General features: G+C 36.6%; 1 protein-coding gene across 2 annotated transcripts in view; it reads right to left on the bottom strand.

The window, feature by feature from the left end:
- Positions 1-8,033: 8,033 nt before the first annotated feature.
- Positions 8,034-23,914, bottom strand: part of SLC30A7 (solute carrier family 30 member 7) — an 81,266-nt gene continuing 65,385 nt past the window's right edge. For both annotated transcript variants that reach the window (XM_067727050.1, XM_067727049.1), the window contains exons 10-11: positions 23,366-23,515; positions 8,034-14,472 (exon numbers count right to left, since the gene is read on the bottom strand). In XM_067727050.1, the coding sequence (XP_067583151.1) occupies positions 14,425-14,472; positions 23,366-23,515 (198 nt within the window). In that variant the 3' untranslated portion in view covers positions 8,034-14,424. The remainder of the gene's footprint in view (positions 14,473-23,365; positions 23,516-23,914) is intronic.

Here is a 23,914-nt window from a genome sequence, read left to right as displayed (position 1 = left end):
GTTACTTATGGAGAGAGTGAAGAGTGACTGAAAGGGGACAGAAACGAACCAGGGTCATGAAAAGTTTCTGTATCTTGATGGGGTTTTGGTTGTATGGGTATAAACATTTACCAAAATTCACTCAGTTATATAGATTCAGGATCTGTGCATTTTTCTGTGTTAGGATTACCAGATAACACAGGGTATGCATTTAAATTGAATTTCAGATAAACAATGAATAATTTTTTTAAATACAAATATGTCCCATTCAATATTTGGGACACATTTATACTAAAAAAAAAAAAAAGATTATTTGTTTGAAATTGAAATTGAATTGAGTGCCTGTGTTTTTATTTGCTAAATCTGGTAACTCTAATCTGTATGTAATTTAACCTCAATTTTAATGAAATTGTAAAATGAAAAATGTACACTATTCATCAGCAGAAAAAGGATGAATGTTATTGGTTTTGGTCTACTCTTGTGGAATCCCAGTGTTTTGGTCATTTCAGTTGAAACACCTAAACACTACAATCATTTGTTTAATAGTTGTTAGCCCTTTAATACTATTAATACTATTATTTTTAATACTATTTTAAACAATCATACAGTGAAATCACTCTCATAATCCAGATACAGAATAGTTCTATCACCCAGAAAAACTCCCTCACCCTATCCCTTCATATTCACCCCTCTACCCACCTATAATCCCTTGTAACCATTGAGCTGATCTTTCTCTATATTTTTGTCTTTTTGAGCATGTCATATAAATGAAACCGGCTTCTTTCAAAACAAAATGCTTTTAAAATTCATCCAAGTTATTGCATGTATAAAAAGTTCATTCTTTTTTATTTTTTATTGCTAAGTAGTAGTCTCATGTATAGATACACTGTAGTTTATCCTTTGAACGAGATTTGGGTTTTTCCAATTTTTAGCAATTACATATAGAGTTGTTAAAATATTCACATACAGGCTTTTGTGTGTACGTTAAGTTTTTATTTCTCTAGAGAAGATAGGCAGGTGTGCAATTGCTGGGTCATATGGTAAATGTACATTTAAGTTTATAAGAAACTGCCAAAATGATTTACAGAGTGGCTGTGTCATTTTGCATTGCTGCAAGCAGTGTAAGAGTGCCCATTGCTCTGTATTTTTGTCAGCACTTCATATTGGCAATATTTTTATTTTAGCTATTCTGTTAGGTGTGTTGTGGTATGTCATCTTAGTTTTAATTTGCATTTTCCTAATGGCTAATGATGTTGAACATCTTTTCATGTGCTTATTTACCATTTTATATCCTATTTAATGAAGCATCTGTTCATGCCTTCTGCCCACTTTTAATTTGAATTGTTTTCTTATGGTTAAGGTTTGAGTGTTCTTTCTTGCTTTAGGCTGCGTTGTGTCTTCGTTGCAGCACATGGGCTCTTCGTTGCACATGGGCCCTTCGTTGTGGCACATGGGCTCTCAAGTTGCAGCGTGCGGGCTTTCTCTAGTTGCAGCATGGGCTCTAGGGCACGTGGACTCAGTAGTTGCGGTGTGCCGGCTTAGTTGCAGTATGTGGGATCCTAGTTCCCCGACTGGGGATAGAACCCAGGCCCCCTCCATTGGGAGCGTGGAGTCTTAGCCACTGGGCAACCAGAGAAGTCCCAAGTTTTCAGTACTTTATAAATTCTGGATACAAGTTCTTTGTCAGATTGTGATTTGCAAATATTTCCTCCCAGTCTCTGGCTTGTCCTTTCATTCCCTTAACCATGTCTTTGGCAAAGCAAAAGTTTTTCATTTTGATGAAATCCGGTTTATTACTTTTTTTTGTATAGATCATGTTGCTGTTACCATGTATAAGAACCTATCACCAAACTCTAGGACATGTAGATTTTATCCTATGTTTTCTTCTAAAATTTTTACAGTTTTGCAGCTTACATTTAGATCTGTAATACATTTTGTTAATTTTTTTATGAAGTGTGGGTTTTAGATGAAGGTTCATCTTTTGTTTCTTTTTGTTTTTGTTTTGCATATAGATATTCAATTGCTCCAATACCATTTGTTTAAAAAGCCCATCTCTATTGAATTGTTTCTGCCCTGTTGTCAAAAATCAGTTGGCCATATTTGTTTTGATCATATTTGTGTGAATCTATTTCTGAACTCTTTGCTATTCTGTCAGTCTATGTCTCTTTCCCTTCTATAATACTACACTGTCTTGATTTCTTAGTTTTATGGTAAACCTTAAAAAACAGCTAGCGTAATTCCTCTAGTTTCTTTCTTTTTTCAAAATTGCATCTGTTTCAGTTCTTTTGCCTTTCTATATAAATGTTAGAATTAGCTTCTTGACATCTATATAAAGCTTGCGAATTTTGATTGTAATTATTTGATTATGTTGCGTTTCATGTGGATATTTTAGGGTTTATCCTTTGAGGGTTTGCTCAGCTTCTTGAATCTGTAGGTTTATGTCACCAAATTCAGGAACTTACCAGCCATTATTTCTTCAAATATTTTTTCAGCAGTGTATGTATGCTTCATCACTGTATGCAGAGTCGTTTCTTTCTGGGCCTCTGAGAACAAAATGTTAAGACATTACTTATTGTCCCACAGGTCTCTGAGCTCTGTTCTTTTTTTTTTTTTTTCAAGGTATTTTCTCTGTTATTTAGTGTGGATAATTTTTATTGATATATTTTCTGTATTTATTTATTTTCATTTTTTTAAACATCTTTGTTGGTGTTTAATTGCTTTACATTCTGTGTTAGTTTCTGCTGTATAATAAAGTGAATCAACTATACATATATCCCCATATCCCCTCCCTCTTGCGTCTCCTTCCCACCCTCCCTATCCCACCCCTTTAGGTGGTCACAAAGGTCCAAGCTGATCTCCTTGTGCAATGCAGCTGCTTCCTGCTAGCTATCTGTTTTACATTTGGTAGTGTATATATGTCCATGCCACTCTCTCACTTCGTCCCAACTTACCCTTCCCCCTCCCCTTGTCCTCAAGTCCATTCTCTATGTCTGCATCTTTATTCCTGTCCTGCCCCTACGTTCTTCAGAACTTTTTTTTTTTTTTTTAGATTCCATATATATGTGTTAGCATATGGTATTTGTTTTTCTCTTTCTGACTTACTTCATTCTGTATGACAGACTCTAGGTCCATGCACCTCACTACAAATAACTCAATTTCATTTCTTTTTATGGCTAATATTCCATTGTATATATGTGCCACATCTTCTTTATCCATTCATCTGTCGATGGACACTTAGGTTTCTTCCATGTCCTGGCTATTGTAAATAGAGCTGCAATGAACATTGTGGTACATGAATTATGGTTTTCTCAGGGTATTTGCCCAGTAGTGGGATTGCTGGGTCATATGATAGTTCTATTTTTAGTTTTTTAAGGAACGTCCATACTGTTCTCCATAGTGGCTGTATCAATTTACATTCCCACCAACGGTGCAAGAGGGTTCCCTTTTCTCCACACCCTCTCCAGCATTTATTGTTTGTAGATTTTTTGATGATGGCCATTCTGACCGGTGTGAGGTGATACCTCATTGCAGTTTTGATTTGCGTTTCTCTAATGATTAGTGATGTGGAGCATCCTTTCATGTGTTTGTTGGCAATCTGTATATCTTCTTTGGAGAAAGGTCTATTTAGGTCTTCTGCCCATTTTTGGATTGGGTTGTTTGTTTTTTTGATATTGAGCTGCATGAGCTGCTTGTGTATTTTGGAGATTAATCCTTTGTCAGTTGCTTCTTTTGCAAATATTTTCTCCCATTCTGAGGGTTGTCTTTTCGTCCTTTTTATGATTTCCTTTGCTGTACAAAAGCTTTTAAGTTTCATTAGTTCCCATATGTTTTTGTTTCCCTTCCTCTAGGAGATGGGTCAAAAAGGATCTTGCTGTGATTTATGTCATAGAATGTTCTGCCTATGTTTTCCTCTAAGAGTTTTATAGCGTCTGGTCTTACATTTAGGTCTCTAATCCATTTTGAGTTTACTTTTGTGTATGGTGTTAGGGAGTGTTCTAATTTTATTCTTTTCCATGTACCTGTCCAGTTTTCCCAGCACCACCTTTGAAGAGGCTGTCTTTTCTCCATTGTATATTCTTGCCTCCTTTATCAAAGATAAGGTGACCATATGTGTGGGTTTATCTCTGGGCTTTCTATCCTGTTCCATTGATCTATATTTCTGGTTTTGTGCCAGTACCATTCACTCACTCTTGCCTCTGTCTTCTCCATTCTGCTGTTGAGTTCATTTTGTATGTTTTTATTTTGGTTACTGTTCTAAAATTTCCCTTTGGTTCTTTTTTATACCTTGAATTTTCTATTTTAACATTTGTTGCAAGGTAAGTGACTGTTCAAGCATTTTTGTAATAGCTGTTTAACGTCTTTGTTGTATAATTCCAACATTGATGTCATTTCAGCCTTGGTATCTGTTGATTGTTTTTCATCTGGAAGTTGAAATTTTTGTGGCACTTTACCAAGTAATTTGGATTGTAGCTTGGACATTTTGAATATTATATCATGAGATTCTGCGTCTTGTTTAGATTCTATGGTGAGTGGCATTCTTTTTGTTTTAGCAGGCAATGAACCGGATTAGATGCAGAATGCAGTCACCAGTCCACCTTCTATGGACTGTGGTTCCAGTGTCAGTTCCGTTTTCAAGAACTGCAGTTCTTGGGATCTAAGATTTATGTGACCTGATCTGGAACCTATGCAATCTGGGACCTAGTCAATTGGATAGTTTAGTTCTGAAGTTCTTTTGGTATGCTAAATAGGATCAGATCCAAGCATTAGTGACTTGAGAGTGAACTTTGGGGTTCATAATCAACTTCACAACGTTGCTTTCCTCCCTCTCTATGATCTCCTCACTACTTCCTGGTTCCCTAGGCTCCCTTTCTTTAGTCCTCTGGCCAGAAACTTGGAGTTCTGTTTACTCTGTTGCTCTGTGTCTCATACCTTCATGATTGGGCCTACATCCTGACCTATATGGAGTGGGGATAGAGGAAAAAAGCAAGAGAGGTTTTCGCTACCCTCTTGAAATCATAACTCTGTCAAACAGAAAAATTCTCATCTCTCAGTTATAGTTCGTGTGGGTTTCCATAGTTGCTGGCCACTACTACAGGATTGTCTAGGGGAAGTCTTTGGAAGCCAATGGGAAGCCTTTGCTCCAAATGATATAACTACAAATGTAGTAACTTTGTCTTGATTTGAAGTTCTGAGGAAGTCAATATGACCTGTGTACAAATTATTGCTCAAGGGGAAGTAGTATGATGCACATACAGGACAGATAACCCCTGTAAAGTTGAACAACAATCTGATCTAACTTAATGCCTAGGGTGGAAAACAGTGATGGCTAATCAGACAGACCTTATTTATAATTTTAGAAGCAGTTACAATGTTTTCAAAAGTCCAGGCCAAATGGCAGGGTTCTAATTGCTGTGAAACTATACCTATGCTTAGATGTGAATCTTAACTTCTTGTTTACTTGTACAGTGAGTGTCACCCTTTTAAAATATTATATGTACCTAAAGTCAGGAAATACTTTGGGGAATGCTTTTGTTTTCATATTATTTTGTTTTCAATCCTTTGACTTTAGCAGGGACTGTCTTTCAAAGAGTACAATTCACTTTAACAATCCATACAGAACCATTTTTCAAAGAGGTGCTAACCTTTATATTGTAAGCATAATTCATCCATTGTTTTCAATAAATATTGATTGTTTAAACGGTGCCAGACCTGATGCCTTTGAGTATTGTCACCCTGTTACCATTATTACTCCTATTGGTTATAGGAATTTATTAGATAAAGTAGAATTATTCATTTACATGTTGGTAGCTTGTGCTAAGCCTGAACTTCATGGCAGATTTTTTTTTTAAGTCTGGAAGTAGAGCTGGATGAGCTGACAGATTGTTTGAATGAGATTGAATCCTATTAAAATGATGTTTTCTTTTCTGCATACAGAATGAAAAATACCAAATTGCTGTCATTTTATCTACATCTGTTAGACCTGCTTGCTTCTCTCTGCCTTTGCTGTTTCTCTGGTCTAGAGTAATGAAAAGTTTGCTTATTGCCATATCATGGGAAATGAGATTGAATAAGGAGGGAAGGCAAAGCATTATGAGTTGCTAAAGTTGTTCAGAGGAATTTGTATTTGATGAGCATTTAGGCAGCCACTCGATTCCTGAGCTGAAGGAATCACAATGGAAACTGGGAAGCTTACTTTGTTAGTATAACACAGGGTGGCTTCTGGGGGGAGGGAAGCCAAAAACTCTAGATAAAGAAAGATTGGGTAGTGAACTATTTTAGTAAATAACTTGCCTAAACCTGTATGTAAACAGAAGAGGCTGCTCTAAAGGGGCGTTGATAGGCCACTGTGGACTTCCACTAGGCCAGAGGCTAATTCCAGAGAACACAGGAAAGGCAGGGCAGGGAGTCCCTGGCAGGTGCTGTAGCTCTAGCAGGTCAAAGTCCACTATGCAGAAGGGCAAGCAGAAGGGCAATCAGGAAACCAGGTTAGGGGAAATGTTTATAAAGGGCCTGGACAGGAGTCTGATTCAGCAGAAATTCCTTGTCTTCCTGCCTAAGGGCGGAATTGTTTTTGTGGTGTGTTGTGTGTGCGTGTGTGCTGAAATGGAGGTGGCTAGAGCTGGGCATGGAATAGATGGGAAGTCAGACAGTTCCTCAGAGTGACTCTGCGTACAGTTATCAATGAAGTACTAGAGTAGGGCAGTGGGAATGGAAAGGTGAATTTAAAAGATTTGCAAAGAATTGTTGCAGGGACGGGGACCCCGAGAGTGGGCTGTCGTCTAATACTCGGAAATGAATTGTCCAAGGAGACACGTGTGCTGACAAAGCAAGAGACTATTGGGAAGGGGCGCCCGGGTGGAGAGCAGCAGGGTAAGGGAACCCAGGAGAACTGCTCTGCCACGTGGCTTGCCGTCTCGGGTTTTACGGTAATTGGTTTAGTTTCCGGGTTGTCTCTGGCCAGTCACTCTGCCTCAGGGTCCTTCCTGGTGGCGCGTGCATCGCTCAGCCAAGATGGATTCCAGCGAGGAGGATTCTGGGAGGGTGGTAGGACATAAACGGACTGGCATCTCCTCTCTCCTTTTGACCCTTCCCGAATTCTTCCGGTTGGTGGTAGCTTGTTAGTTCCGCGTTCCTTACCAGGACCTCCTGTATCACATGCAAGTGGTTGCTGTGATACCTGGCCAGGGTGGGCGGTTTCAGTCAGTGGTTCCCCTAACAGAATGAGGAGGACTTTGTGATAGGGATTCAGGAAACGGGGGTGTGGCAAAGGCGACGTTTAGATTTCTAAGAATTCTGTAAGGAATTCTGACAGAAATGGTAGTTGAAAAGAGATCTGAGTGGGAAAGGTAAATGTATTCTTTTCTTTTTGTCGAATTTGAGATGCTGGTAGTTATGCCACAGTTGTGACAAGAATCAAGCCACCGATGGCCTTTGATTAACTCCACAAACTAGGGAGGAGTGAAGCAATATTACTAGGAGCTACAGAAATGGTTAGAAAGAAAGTGGAAGAAGCACATGTAGACCACATGTAAGATGCTTGACAACAGACACCCTGAGGATGAAGCCCTCATTGTGTGGCAAAGACTGATAGTAGGAAGAGGCTGCATTTTAAGAGTATGTTTCAGAAAGTGGGATGAGTGGGATCTGGGGTTTTGTGGAGAAGTTACTGAAATAAAAGAATTTCTTCTGATTAGAGGGAAAAAATTTGGAAGGATAATGGAGGCTCATGTCAGATGGTTTTGGTCTTCATTTCCTATAAGCTGAGATCATAGGGAATGAGGTGAGAGAACAATTTGGGGTTAATGGTAATGTCTGGAAATACTTTAAGACTTGCTTATGAGGTAAAATAATGAGTATGAGGATCCACAACGAGGATCTTCACAATGTCAAGACATTTCCAAGTCTCCTGCCATCTCCTCTTTCCTGATCAACTTTGCTGTTTCTGGGCCCTGAGAATCATTCTTTCCCCTCCATTCCTTAAGTCCTCCAGAATCTGTTCCAATAACTGTTAAATTCACAGTGTTCTTTTCAGTTCATCAAACTAATAGACACAATTCAGGTAAAGATTTTTAAACAGAAATTTTATTGGAAGAATTTTGATACAATAGTTTATCATTCTTTTTAAATACATCTGAGGTTAAACAAAATATATACATGAATGTCTTCAAGTAGAAAAAAGTGAAATATACATTATGAATTTGTTGTGTTGTTCTTAGGCAAATCATAATTGCTCACTTTAGCATATTCAAACCAAATTACAACATAGTCTTTGACATTCCAACCTAGCCTTGTACTCAAACGTTTATTTAGAAATGTTTTGATGCCATACTCTTCACCATAAGAATCAAACCCAAATTCAAACTTGGCCATACGTTTAGAAACCATTAAAGACAGGGAGGTAAAGATTTGTAGGGGTGTTTAGAATAGGATTTGGCAATTTTTCATTCACAGTATTTCTGATATAAAAGACCCATTCTGTGTATTGATCAAAGTCACAAATGTTGGGGCAAAATATCACTTGGGCAGAAATATCACTGAATTTGCTATTAGAGGAAGCAATGAGATGATTACTTGGCAAGCTCTTGACAGGATATGTCTAGTTCAGAACAGAATCTTCATTGAGCCTAATCGATGCATGATATATGATACATAAAACTCAAATACTAAAATTCAAAATAAAGCTTTTTTTTTTTTCCACTAGTGAAAAAGGGAAGTTTTACATTGGCAGAAGCAATGAAAAGAGATGGAAAATAAGTAAAGAGAAGCTCTACTGAAATTTAGTATTTAGAGGGGAAAAGACAGAGAAGATAAAAACTATCTTAGGAATGTTTAAATCACTTAATGAATACATGTAGTGTTGTTTTTATAGAAGTACCTTCAAGATATACCTTTGAAAGAGTTTTAGATGAAAATACATCTGGGATAAATGAAATAGAATGTTATACACAGGTCCTTAAAGTAATAGGAATATGGCAACTTTCTATAAAAACAAAGGAGAGTGTGGTTTCTCATTTGGCTATACAAAATATAAAAATTCAAGTGACCCAGGTTCCACAGTCCCAGTTCTACAAAATTCCTGTCCAACAGCATGCAAAATGGAAAACATCTTGATATTTCCACTGTTCCTGTATTAAAATGAAGGAGCAGCTAGCTTAGAGGGCTACTTGAAAAAAAAAAATGGCCAAAGTGAATATAAACTCACTTATTTGTGCAAAAATGCCAAAGAAAAGCTGAGATGTCTTCTGTAATAAACAGTAAATTACTGGTTTACCTGTCCCCAGTCCTTACTTGTGTATCCACTGCTGTCTACAATATTTACTCACTGGTTATCCAAACATTTACTAAGTGCGTTAAGTGTAAATTCATGCTAAGTGTGGTGACAATAGGATGTATGAGACAAAGACATTCTTTTTTACAGGCTTTCCATCAAGATCAAAATTACAAATATTAAATTTTCAAAGCCATGGGAAGAGTTCAAAGTTAAATATTATTAAGTTTAAGCATAGATTACTACTAATTGTGAAATATATTTCTTCCTTTTGAAAAGGTGTCTATAAAATGTAATGTTGTAAATCAAATCCTATGTATCCCTCTCATGCAGTGCAAAATTATTTGTACTTCTTGGAAGACAACTTCCTACTAACTAGGTTAATGTCTCTTGGCCAGGAGTTCAGTTTCTCGTCACACACTGGTGCTGACACTATTGAATCAGTCCCTTTTAAGCAGCTTACTCTGTGTCAAAAAAACTTTAGTTTTTTTTAAAAAAGTTCTTAAAAGTGCTTAAAAGAGCTCTGATTGCTCTTTTTAGCCTGCACAGTTTAAGTTAAATGGCAAAGGTAATAAGCATAAGAGAGCATCCAAAGAAGGAATGAGTCTAACCAATGTATATATAACAACTATTCCCCTATATCAATTTTTTCATGGTGATGGTTCATGATTTTATAGGAGAGTGTGTTTAGATCTGCTACAACTTCTTGGACCTTTAAATCATTGTAGAATGACATACAAAAAAGAGTAGTTGTCACCAAGAAGTACTGGATCTAGAGTCAGTGCTCTACCACTGGCTATCCCCCAGTTAGGTCATTTACAATCTCTCGAAACAGCTTCATCTGTAAAATGGAGTTATGAATTAATTCCTTCCTCACAAGAATGTTAGGAGAATCAGAAGATAAAATATATCTGAAAAAGATCTATGGATCAAAATCATGGAAAAATCTTTCTTTATAAAAATATGAGGATTTTAAATGTGATAACATGAAAAAGGCCATACAAAGAGCCTGATATATAAACACTTAATAAAAGTAACCCCACCCTTCCTGTATAATTTGTAGTTAGGAAATGGTTAAACATAAACCAAAGACACACTCATCAAAGACATCAATTTGACCTTTAAATAGAACTATACTTCTCTGCAAATACTTTTTTTGATACATAATTTTTCATTGTCTTGATTCTATGATAGAGGTCTGGATCACTAAGGCTTTTTGGGATTGTGTCTTGAAAGAATCCTCTATGAGTAAAACTTTTATTGAATGTTCTTTAAAGAATAAGATAATTTCCTTTTTTGTCAAAGTTCTGGTGAAGTGGAAAATAATTTGTTTCGAAGATAGTGACAGAAAGAAAAAAAGTTTAACTTTTTTTTTTTTAACTTTCTCAAGGTAATGCTTTTAATGAAGAGTTGAAAGTAGCAGTTTAACATCTGGGATTCTGATAAGACTTCAAAATTTTACCCTATTAAAAATTTTGTTTTGTTCTATACAACATTTAATGCCCAATTTTGTGTGGCTCTGAGAATAACGTTAAGAATTCAAGAGCTCTCTGGTGACTGAACAAGGATGAAATGATATGCCCTATGAATTAGCCTGGTTTCTAAAAAGCACCAATTCACAGAATTTAAACAAAATAAAGAAACTAAACAATCCTTAAATTGGATTTAGTCTTGGGCAATTAACAGAAAAATTTACTCACAAGTTAAAAGTATCCAATGCACACCTGTCACTATTTTTTTTTAAAAAAATCAGAAACTGGTTCCAGAAGAGTAAAAAAGAGTTAAAAAAATTAATCATATCTTTCATAAAGAATACTATGGAAATAATATTCTAAATCTCATAATTAGCTAAGAAAAATAAGACAATAAAAAAACTCCATTTATCACGTGCCTTAATGTACCAAAAATGGAGGTCAGACGTCCTTTATTTAAAAATGCTTCTTCAGAAGCATTCAGAACATTTACAGAATTACACTGGAGACAAAGCACAGTAAGTCAGAAAACCTGGATTCTGGTCTTGGCTTTGCCACTAATTATCTCTGTGACCTTGAATAAATGACAGCATTTCTGGGCTTCAATTTTCTCATCTGTAAAGTGAGAGGTAGAATGAGAGACTGCTTCTAAGGACAGTCTCCTTGGATGTAAAATTCTATGCTAAGCAATGAATTATTTTTGTTCTTAAATCCCAGCATTATATAAGAGGATGCTACCATATTAATAATTCTGTAAAATTGATTATACCATGGTAGGTAAAAACATTACAGAACTCTGATCATCTGCATCTGGAGTCAACGATTTGGCTGCTTTACAAAGGTGCACAAAACTCACAGTATTTTGGTTATTGGTGTTTACCAGTAGGCTTTGAAGAACGCTGGAGCATTCCAGGTACATGGGAAATGCCAGTAACATCTGTTACCACTTCCTTATGCCTCTGCAGAAGATGCTGTGGGGATGTGTGAGGTACACTGAGCTACAGATAAACTAGATACTGTCCTTCACAAAGTGCACAAGGAGTAAGCAAAATAAGGGAGCCATACATAGGTTAAGCCCTTCATCTCGATCAATATAATCTAGATTTAAAAACACAAAACTAGTATAGGTATATTTCTCTTTGGGGAAGTTTACTTGGCAAGGTAAACATTCCCTGAGCAATACAAATTTTTTCTCCAGAGAATATTTGGTTTTTAAAATATCAGCAAAGTTATACTCAGATTTTTTTCCCCAAGAATTAGGCCAACAATAGGGACATTCTAAATTTATAATAATAATCAAGGAGTATTTCTCAGTGAAATTATCTACTTTAGCAATACAACTGTGCCAAGAACATTGAGAAGACAAAGTATTTCCTAAAAGGGAGAAAAAAATTCCTTTTTGTCCTGCTGCACACACAGGTTTAAGAACATTTCATTAAAGTATAAATGTTAAGGCCAACCTGCTAAATGATATGAACTGGAGATCTCTTGTAACAGGTGCAAAACTAAGAGTTTCATCTCAGTCAAATGTCCTATATATATACTCTATTCCTTATCAAAGGAAAAAACCATACTCATGCACTTGTGTATTGAGAGCGTAGTTAAATAAAGTGATGCATATTTTGACAAGAAACTTCACTTGGAATGGAGGCCTCAGTGAAAGGCAGAATTGGATCTTCAATGTGCACTGTAAATTTTACAGGCCAGTGCAAAAATTATCTCTGTATGTGAAATATCAGTACAATTTCACATAATTAGTTTTTAAAGGCACACATCTAAAATCCCCGCCTTCCTCTAGATCTGTCATTTTACACAATATGCCAAAACCTATAGAATATCGCAGGCTTCTATCAGGCTTGGTAGTGGATGCAAACTTCCAAGTGACTACTTATAATGAAAAAGCAGTACCATTATCAGGACATTTCCTTTTATATTTCCGTCCTGAAACATCTTAACAATTGTTTCAGTTAAATGCATTCTATTGCAGGAGTTCTTAGCTTTAAACTGCCTGGCAGTAAGTAAAAATGTTTTGAAAATACTACTTAATCTGCAAAAAGGGGACTATCAACAGTTCATGGCAACCTGCAGCGGTTTAGAAAAGCATGAAGAAAGCAGTCTATAGTTTTCCTAACACAGTATATTTCATAAATTGTAGGTCAGAAATAGGGAAACAGATACCTTGAAACTTAGACAAAATCAACAGTGATTTCTGCCACATCAGTGAAAAAGTGCTTATTACTGATCTACATTCTAAACATTCATTTCCATCCTGCAGGGTTTTCCCCCCAGCAATTTAAATTTTTCCCTTTCAGTTAAAAGGGAATATACATTGTGATAAAATGAAGTACAATGGGAAAATGTCTATTCAGAACAATTTCTTCATAAAACACAGAGAATATTTAAGTAGAACATTCAAGCACTTATCTCAAATTGCAATTTTATTTTTCAAATACACAAGAGCCTAGAAATCAACTTATTTATTAACTTCCAAGATACCTGTGTTAGGAAGAGTTCTATGTTACCACATTTACTCAGTACCTTCAGTACTTCAAAGTCAATAAAATGCTGCTTTAGGATTCCTGAAAGCAACTGTATTTGTGTAACACTTGCACAGGAAAACGTATGACTTGGCATTTGAAGAATGAAAAAGCAAAATAACATTGTCACAACCATTTCTGCCTTCACTCTACATGCCTTTTCCTTTCATTAATAGAATCTATAAAAACAGTAAGGAAAGATATACGAAAGTTTATCACAGACACAGTAGCTTTTATAGAAATTTGGAATTTAGCAGATGTTTTAAGTAAGTTAAAACACCCGTCTGTATAACAGAAGCATTTGCAAAGTTTTGAAAACACAGTACACAAAATAATTTAATGTAATAACTGAATTTGATTTAAAAAGCAAAATAACACCTTTTATTTTTTGATGGGATAAAGCAATAAAAGGCAGATTTTTATATATCTAAACCTATGCTGCAAGTACACAAAAAGACATCTGTATACATTACTAACAAGCGTCTTATTTTGTACAGAATACAGAATACCCATTAAAAAAAAAACATATACATGACCTTTGATGGTACATTTCTATGCTGGCAAATACATTTTCTGATACAAAGGCACTTTGAAAACCCAATATGGTTTGGTTCATAAGTTTGCAAGGTACAAACAATTTTACAAACATGGTTATATTGAAGAACGTCAACAATTGTGACATTACATATAAAGCAGATTTCCATTTTTCTTTTTCTTTTTTTTTTTTTTTTAAATAACACTGGTTTTCTGGGAATGAAAGCAGTGGTTTCCAGCAGCTTCAGTGAAGACATTCCAGATGATTAGAGGCCCACTGTCTGAATTTCTTACTGGCTAGGATGAGGGGTGGGAGTGAGGGCATTTGAAATGAAAAAAAAAAAGGAAACAAACAGAAAACAATACCCTGGAACAAAACTAGAAACCTCAGAAATCAAAATGGTTTGGAGGGAAGAAGCACAGAAGACCAAAAGTCCAGGAGAGATCCTCTTAATTCTGATCCCTTAGTTGTAAACTCCTGGCAGAGCACAATCGGCTGACTCTGCCTGGTCTACTTGGTGCTGGGAAGTTGTAGTGATGATTTCTCTTTTTAAAAAGCTAGGTACCATGATTAGGATTTTACAGTACCAGAAAAAATTAGGTCCCCCAAAAAGCATAATTTCTTTTCATTCATTTACATGGCCGCAAAGTCAATCTGTACATAAAGCTGTCTCACTCCGGCCTGAAAAGTTAAAAAAAAAAAAAAATTAGAAAATCAAACAAACCAATAATAGACTATACATTTCAGAAAAGTAGTAGGAAAAAAAATTTTTCTTTTCTTTTTTTTTTTTGAAAAAGGGAAGAATTATTTTTCTTTTCTGTCTTTGGGAAAGAATTCTCCATTTTTCATCATAAAGTGCCAATAATTTTATTTTAGAAACAAGTATGTTAATAAGTTGCAAAAAAGATTCTCCATTTAGCCCTACAAAAGAAAGCTATGCTACTAATTACATGCCCTGCCCAAGTGAATTTTGGAAAAATGAGGTTACCCAGCTACCATTATTCTGCTAGAAAACACCACAGTGCTTGACTAGTTGGCTACTAAAATCATAAATCTATCCAGTCTAAATCTTCCTATGATAAATGATTTTAAACACTGAAATAAGCATAACCATCTACTGGTTACTGAATTACTTTACACTCCAACTCCTCTTTTCAATTTTGGATATAAACTTGCTATTCAAGGACACTGATCTCAAAATTGCCCCCATCTCTCCAGTTTTATCAATTTTTCTATATTTGCTATCTATAATTCCTTTACTCTCTTCTCTCTTGAACTCATTTCAACCAAACTTTTGCTGCCAACCACTTCCCAAAACTGTCAAGGTCACCTCTAAATTGCTTAGCCCAGTGCTCAATTCTCAGTCCTCATCTTAGTAATTAATCTAGCAGCAAAAAGGACACAGACGATCACTTCCTCCTACTGAAACACTTTTCCTGCTCTTGGCTTCCAGAGAAAACTCACTGGTTGCCCTTTTACCTCACTTATCAATCTTTCTCAGTCTCCTTTGTGGGTTTTTCCTCCTGTCTTTGAATACTAAACACTCAAATACCCAAAGGCTTAGTCCTCAGATCCCTTCTTTTTTGACACTTGTCCCCTAGATGGTCTCACCCAGTATCCAGACTTTCAGTACCGTCTACATGCTCACACCTTTTGTAGACTGGAACCTACCTACCATCTACCTGACAGTTCTACTTGGATGTCTGACAAGCATCGAAACACAGCCAAATTGATCCCTATTTCCTCCCCTCTAAACTGTTGATCCTATATCTTCTTAGGCTCAATTCCTTCCTCAATGCTGCAACTTAAAAACCTTTCTTTCTCTCATACCCAACCCATTAGCGAAACCTGTTTGCCTTACCTTCAAAATAATGCAAATACAGAATCTGATCAATTTACATCACCTCCATTGCTATCCCCTGGCCCAAGTCACTATCATCTCTTACCTACATTTTGTAACGGCCTCTGATCTCGTTTTCACTCTTTTACCTTTGCCCTCCTTTGGTCTGTTTCCAGCAGAGCAACTATAGTGATGTCACTCCATCACTCAAACCCTACAACAGCTTACCTTCCTCAGTCCTTAGCCCAGAGTCCTACAATGGCCTTCAAAGCTTTCCCATGATCTGGCCCCTATTACCTCTCTGATCTCATCTCTTACTTCTCTCCCTTTGTTGACTCTGTTCCAGCCACACTGGCCCCTCTGCCTGGTACAATGTTCCTCGAGATTGCCACATGACATACTCCCTTTCCTGTCATATCTCTACTCAGATGTCAGTGAGGCTTATCCTGACCACCCTATTAAAAAATGCATTCAATTCATTCATCCAACAAATACATTTTGTGCATCTATTGGAATCCAGGCCCTCTTCTGTCCCCCGGGAATACAACAGCCAACAAAACAGGTAAAAAATACCCTTGCCCTCATGGAATTTATAAGCTGTTGGGAACTAGGAAGGAGGGGAGATGATAAACAAGCAAGTAAATAAATATGAGATGATGAGATAGATATTATCTATCTATCTCTATCTATCTATCAAAAGAACAAAAAACAAAAACAAAGCTTGGTGCAAGAGATGGTAAATGCCTCAGCACCCCCCCCCCACCCTGCTCTCCCTATCTATAACACTTATCACTTTCTAATATATCATAAAACTTATTTGCTGTGATGCTGTTGATTGTTACTCTCCAATGATAATGTCCAAGATAAAAGGACTTTGTCCTGTCTTTTGCTGCTGACTCCCAGAACCTCAAGTAGTGCCCAGCACACAGTAAATGATCAATAAATACATGTTGGATGAACTGAAATTCTATTAATTTCCTTCTTTCAAATAAAAAACAATTTTTAAAGATTAAAGCATACAATCGGTTACAATTAAGCACTTTCTTGTCAGCAACATAGAATGAAGAGTAAAGTGGAACATCTAAGAGAAAGAAAAGCCGGAGTGGGGGATAAAATAATAACGCTACCTTCTCCCAGGAATTTCTGGGCTCCTGAAAGCATTACTTTCTACCATGGCTTTTCTTCTAGCATTCCAGTTGGAGGGCTCTGCCCAGCACTAATGAATGTCTAACGAGTCAGGAGCTGCTCTAGTGGAGTAAAAAGCTGGAAAAGACCCCAGTAGCTTTCCAGCACAGAAAACATGCTAGCGTTTTTGCCTCATTAAAAAAAAAGAAAAAGAAAGAAAGAAAAGAAAAATCCTTGCTGTGGTAAAGTTAAAGTTCTCTGAAAATACATTGAATTGCACGCACTCAAAGAGTTTTGTGGCAGAAAAAAGATAGAACTTAACATCTGTATGATTTTAAGCTAAAAACTGAAACAGAATCTCAGTTTTCCTAATTTTAAAAGTGTTGATAAATACCAATCCTACTTATCTCACAAAAATGTTATATATTCATCCAGTATTTGACAAACATTTAATAAATCCTTGCTACATATCAGGCACTATTGTAAGGATCATATGTGAATATACAAGAAAGGATTCTTACATGCTATAAAAAACAAATTATTATGGTTGATTATATTTGATTTACTCAACCCAGATGGGCCCCGTAATAACTGTACTTAGGAGCCCTTCTGCAAAATTCTTGTGTATCTAACCTTAGGAGAAAACAACTATTGCCCAAATAAACTGGCTTAATTTCTTTTCTCTTTAACAAAATTGTTAATGAAAGAAAAATGGACAAGGTAAGTTGGGCTCCCATTATTATCTCTGCCACTTTCCTAACCGCCCCCCCCATATACAGTGAAGATAGTAATAAGAAATGAGGTAGCCCAAGGCAATAAAAAACAAAGAGGAAAAACAAAGAGGCTAGGTAAATTGATCTTTGCATAATCACAAGTTAATTACTCAAGCTGATATCTTTCCCCAGAGGGCCTACTGCTTTACACAAAAGCCCAGTCTAACAGAAAAAGTCATTTTGTTTCATCCATCTGGCTGGATGGGAACACCTTTAAGTCTTCCAGCTTCCCATTTTCCTTTCTCAATTTCCTTCAATGTAGAGAAAAAAAGTGGAATTTCCAAAGACTCCTTTAGGAAGTCACCTACTTCCTGAATGCAAACTAGGTTTTCTTTACAGTTTATCCACACGACAAAGACATGACAAATACTCCAGCAGATCAAAACAGTGCCCAGTGCCATTAAATATTCTACCTACCGCTGGGATGACACTAAAGCCGGCTGAGGGTTGTCCTCAAAAAAAGTGAAAACCCTAGAATACTTGTGTCTTATATCCTGAGAATCATGTATAAACCGTAATTCAGTTAACACTTTTTTAAGTTGGAAAGACAGCTAGTTATTTTTAACATCCATGCTTCTAAGAAAATAAGTGTTAACCTGAAATCATAGACTTAGAATACTCTCCATAAATACTCGTTGTGGAAAGGAAGACAAATCAGCAGTAAAAATTTAGAAAAATAAACAAGAATACGGCTAAAGAAAATTACTGGGTTGTTTGTATTTCTCTACCAATTCTCAAAAACTGCAGAAACTTTCTACTTTTTTTTTTTTTTTTTGCTGTACGCGGGCCTCTCACTGCTGTGGCCTCTCCCATTGCGGAGCACAGGCTCCAGATGCGCAGGCCCAGCAGCCATGGCTCACGGGCCCAGCCGCGCCGCGGCATGTGGGATCTTCCCGGACCGGGGCACGAACCTGCGTCCCCTGCATCGGCAGGCGGACCCTCAACCACTGCGCCACCAGGGAAGCCCTCTACTTTAATTTTTGACTCAATGTAGAATATTAGTCTTTATCCCTTAAAAATGAATTCTTGAAAAACTGCCTTACTCTTCCATGTGAAAACTGAATCATCTCAGAATTCGTGAAATAGTGACTTAATATGATGAAATTACAAGTCATGAACAATAACTTGGGTCTGGGTTCCTTTTTCTGTAAACTGGGGAGAATACCCCACCTGTGCTGCAGGTAGATTAATATGTTAGGTGTCTATCGCAGTGCCTGGCATGTGGTGGGCTCTCAATAAGGCCAGCTGCTGCTGCTGTTATTATTTCCACCACCATCAACCAATGGACACTTAACCCCTGTGGATTAATTAAAACTAATCAATCATTATAAAAGATTAAAATTCCCTACAAACAGGAAGGGTGGAAAACTAGCTAGCCACCCGGAAAGGCACAGAGAGCTTCTCCTATTCCCTACTGTCAGAGACAGGAAGGGATCGCGCAGGCAGGACAGCGGTGCAGGTGGGAGGTCCTGAATCTGGGGGAACTCCCATCTGGGTTAGTGAGGAGGCTTTTTGGTTCCTTCCTGGCGATCAGTGTTAACTTCTATTTTGAGGCAAGAAAATAGAGCACAGAAAGCTGAAGCAGGAAGCCAGGGGTTCAGGACTTAATAGGTATAACAGAAACAGGCAGAAGAGAAGATGGAAGATATCAAGGTACAATTTCTATCAAGGAGCAAATAATATGCATTAGCCTTGATTGTCTTCTCTGCTGTGTGGAACTGAGGACGGTAATGAACCCAAGCATATTCTAGATTTTTCTTCAAACTTTATTTCTAACCAAAGTGTATTAAAAAAATTAACAGATGATATCAGACAGTTTAAAACAAGAAACATAAATGATAAATTGCCTTCCTCATCCAGTATCCCACATCCACTTCCTGTTCATATACTAAACATAAATAGTAAGTTTTCTATTTCATCTGTTCCCAAATGATAAATCATTTTTAAAAAGTTAGTGCACGCGGTGGAAAGGAGAGGGACTTTTTCTATGTCAATAAAGAACCCTGTAGTTTAAAAACTGGATTATCACTTAACTAATAATCCCAAAGGAATCAAAGTACTGAAGAGACTTCTACCAATTCACTAGTATTGCTCTATATTCGTGATAGCAAGCCAACTGCCTTAGCCATTCATGATAAAGTGATAACTATGGAACATGAGAATAAAAAGACATGCTTAATGTACAGTTCCAAAACAGTTGCAAAGCTTATAGTTTTAAAAACAAAACAAAATGTTATAATTCTCAAACTTATGTTAACCTTTTCAAAGCTAACCCCATATAAATTTTAACAACTTTTTAACCAAAAAAAAAAAAATTTTAATTCCAATTTAAGATCAGCTATAAGAAAAATACATTAAAATGTCATAGAACCACAAAGTATTGAGAAAATCCTTCTTTTGGTCTTTTGGAACTAAGGCCACCAGTATTTCAAGTCTTTCTACAAGAAATGTACTTAAAGGATTAGTGTAATTTTTTTCTTAAAAATGGAGCAATTTGATCTTTACTACTTTTGATAAGTAAAATCTATGATTAAGATATAATTTAAAATTTTTAAAAAACGTAAAAAAATTTAAATTTCATTTCATGAATTGCAAATGTTACTGCAAGGTATTGGATATACTCATAGCATAATGAATATGCATGACTAGGGCATAAGCAGTAAAGGAAAATAAATTAATAAAAAACTTCAGTTTTGCATACGTCAGAACCAAAACAACTATCACAAAACAACTTTACAATCATTAAATGTATGGAATGAAAATCATGAGAAGGATGACTTCTCTCTGCCTGCTGGGAAAAATGTGTTGAACCATTTTCACTGCAAGCCTAAGAGAGTCCCTAGTCTCTGCAAGGAATGAAATCAAGTGTGCTTGACCTTAGCTGATAAAAAGGCTTAAAATATGTTTTAGAGCTTAAAATTTTCAAAACCCAAATACAGTTTCCAAAACCAAAGAGGCAGCTGAGTAAACTTTCAACTTCAGCCATTTTAAAAGCCAAGATTTCTAAGGTTACCAGAAGAACCTCCCTCCACCTACTTCAATTACAACTTCAGCAGTTCTAAGCACAGACACAGCTGCTCACACATTTCTAAACCTATAAATTGCATTCCTTCTCAGAGGGAAAATTAAGTGACTTAAGTGCCAAAGTCTTCGGACAGTATGAGGTATCCTAGAGGTGGACAGAAGCTCAGACTATGAGGGTGGAAGGACATGGTATAACTAGGAGAAAATCGAGACTGAAGGAGAGAATAATGACCTAGAAATGGCAGTGAAAAGCAAGGTTGTTGCTAGTCATGTTCTCCTTTTTGCCTCTGAAAAAGGGAGGAGGTGTGAGAAGGATTCAGACATGTTGTGAAGGTTTTGCATGCTGTATTATGAAACTCATGGTGGTACAGACTTCTTATAATGTCTGTTAAGAAAAGACAGTTCTTAAATGTCTAGAGTAAATAAGTGGTACCAGCATATTGTTTTGTAGTAGAGGACGTCTGGCTGTTGCCTACATTATAAGATTATTTCATTAATTATTCCAAAGGAACATAACCATACACCTCTATTAGAGAAGAGATCGTTTAATTTATGCTAAGGTCCTGAATTTAAACTGTCAGTCTGTCCCTCTCTCTTTCTCTATCTATATGATGCTTAGAAGGGTCTTTAAGGCTTCAGAGAGAAAGTAACAATTGAATTGGACCTTTACATTAGAGTAGGATTTTTGTCTCACACAGGTAAGTAAATAGTCTGGTGGGGCTGGCGTATGAAGTACATGGCAATGAATAATAGTAGGAGAGAGGCTTGAAAAGTTAATTGTGTCATGCTAGAAAGTTTGGGCTTTATCCTGGTGGCAATGAGGAGCCACCAAACTTTTATTTTTTAACTTTTTATTTTGAAAAGGCTTAAAGTCAAAAGAATAGCACCATAAATGCATATCTACCCATCACCTGTATAAACCAATCGCAAACATTTTGCCACATTTGCCTTATTTCTCTATATATGTATTTATTTATAATCCTTTTTACTTTTGCTGAAACATTTGAAAATTAGACATCCTGATACTTTGCCACTAAAGCCTTCAGCATGTATCTCCTAAGAATACAAGCATTCTTCTATAACCACAATACCATTATCGTACCCAAGAAGTTTAACACCTACACAATTATATGAGCTATTGTGTGGTCCATATTCTAATTACCCAATAGTTTCCTCTGTGGCTGTTTCTCCCCAGTCCAAGATCCAATCAAGGGCCACACACGGCATTTAATTGTGAAGTCTCCTCTAATCTAGAAGAATCCTCCATTGTTCCTTTTTTTCCTTTCATGACACTGACACTTCTTAAGAATCCAGGGTAACAGTCCACAAGGTGACGGGATTCACATTAACTATTTCTGGCAAGAGTGCCACACAGGTCATGCTGTGTACTTCCCACTGCATCACATCAGGAGGGCTGGGTCAGTTTTTAAGCACAGATTTTTTTTTTTTTAACATCTTTATTGGAGTATAATTGCTTTACAATGTTGTGTTAGTTTCTGCTGTATAACAAAGTGAATCAGCTATACGTATACATATATCCCCAAATCCCCTCCCTCTTGCGTCTCCCTCCCACCCTCCCTATCCAACCCCTCTAGGTGGTTACAAAGCACCGAGCTGATCTCCCTGTGCAATGCGGCTGCTTCCCACTAGCTATCTGTTTTACATTTGGTAGTGTATATATGTCAATGCTACTCTCTCACTTCGTCCCAGCTTACCCTTCCCCCTCCCCTTGTCCTCAAGTCCATTCTCTATGTCTGCGTCTTTATTCCTGTCCTGCCCCTAGGTTCTTCAGAACCATTTTTTTTTTAGATTCCATAAATATGTGTTAGCATACAGTATTTGTTTTTCTCTTTCTGACTTGCTTCACTCTGTATGACAGATTCTAGGTCCACCCACCTCACTACAAATAACTCAATTTCGTTTCTTTTTATGGCTGAGGAATATTCCATTGTATATATGTGCCACATCTTCTTTACCCATTCATCTGTCGATGGGCACTTAGGTTGCTTGCATGTCCTGGCTATTGGAAATAGTGCTTCAATGAACACTGAAGCACAGATTTTTGAGGCATGGAATCAGTTTCCTCATTAGATTTATGTGTTAGATAATTTTGGAAGCAGTGTCAACATCTAGATTTTTTGCCAAATATTTCCAGCAAGCTAGACCAAAAAAAAAAAAAAAAAATCTGTGGTCTCTCTCTTCAGATATTCTTGACATGATGTTCTTATTCTCCCAGTATATACAGAATAACCTAGTAATCACTTTTACTTTATCAGTCACTGACTATGTCAACTCATGATGGCATAAACATTACCTGATATAATTTGGTTGCAGTCATGCACTGACTAATTCGTGATTCCATATACAGAATTAAGAAAACCTCAACAGCATATTAAGCCATTAAATGACACAGAAGTAGAGATGGCTTTGCTATCAATAAAAATGTTAACATAGTTTGCTTTTAGCCAACGCCACTGACCAGACATTATTCTTATTCCAAATGCTACCTTAGAATTCCTAGCTTCAAATATCATATAACATGTCTTATAAGGAGTGTACAGTAAGGGAGAATCTACTTTTTCTTAAAGGAGCTCAAATCAGTACAACAACGAGTAAACAGGACTATCTTCATTAACAGTATTCACTAAAGTAAGGATCTCCCAAATTTGACTCTGTGGTTGAAAAAAAACTTTCACACTTACCTCACAGTGTAGTATATATATATTCAATATGTTAAATAGTAAATCTTTTTAAGACTAGTAGATACAATAAATTCCTAGACCCTTAAAAGAAGTTAGTAAAAAAATCATACCTGAGTAAAAATATTATGTGTTTGGCTTAAAATCCACCTGGCATCAGCATCAGGTGCTACTACTAATTTCAAGGTCCCAACATAAACATCAGAACATAAGGTCCAGAAATGCTGTTCTTGTAAACTGTAAACTCCTTGCAACTGCTGCACCTAAAATATAAAGAGCACATATTAACAAGAACTCAAGTATAAGTACACCCAACTTAAATCATGCAACACATCAGTAAACATGGATTCTACTCTCTAATGAAAAAAGTGGCCTGGTGTGGCGGGGGGGTGGCTTGCATTGATTAACAAATACCTACTGGGTACTTACTATGTGCTGGTACCATGACAGGTGTTTGGGAAATATAAATGAGCACATATCAAAATTTGTGGGGCACAGCTGAGAGAGCACCTAAGTGAAATTTACATTTTCAAATACAGTTGACCCGAGAACAGCACAGGGGTTAGGGATGCCAGCCCTCTTCTCAGTCAAAAATCTGAGGATGCAACCAACCATGGATCATGTAGTACTGTGGCTATTTACTGTTGAAAAATATCCATGTA

The sequence above is a fragment of the Pseudorca crassidens genome, chromosome 2 (genome assembly GCF_039906515.1).
Source record: "Pseudorca crassidens isolate mPseCra1 chromosome 2, mPseCra1.hap1, whole genome shotgun sequence".
Classification (NCBI taxonomy): Eukaryota; Metazoa; Chordata; class Mammalia; order Artiodactyla; family Delphinidae; genus Pseudorca; species Pseudorca crassidens.
Note: the sequence above shows the minus strand (reverse complement) of the source record. Positions and strands in the feature narration are given on the sequence as shown.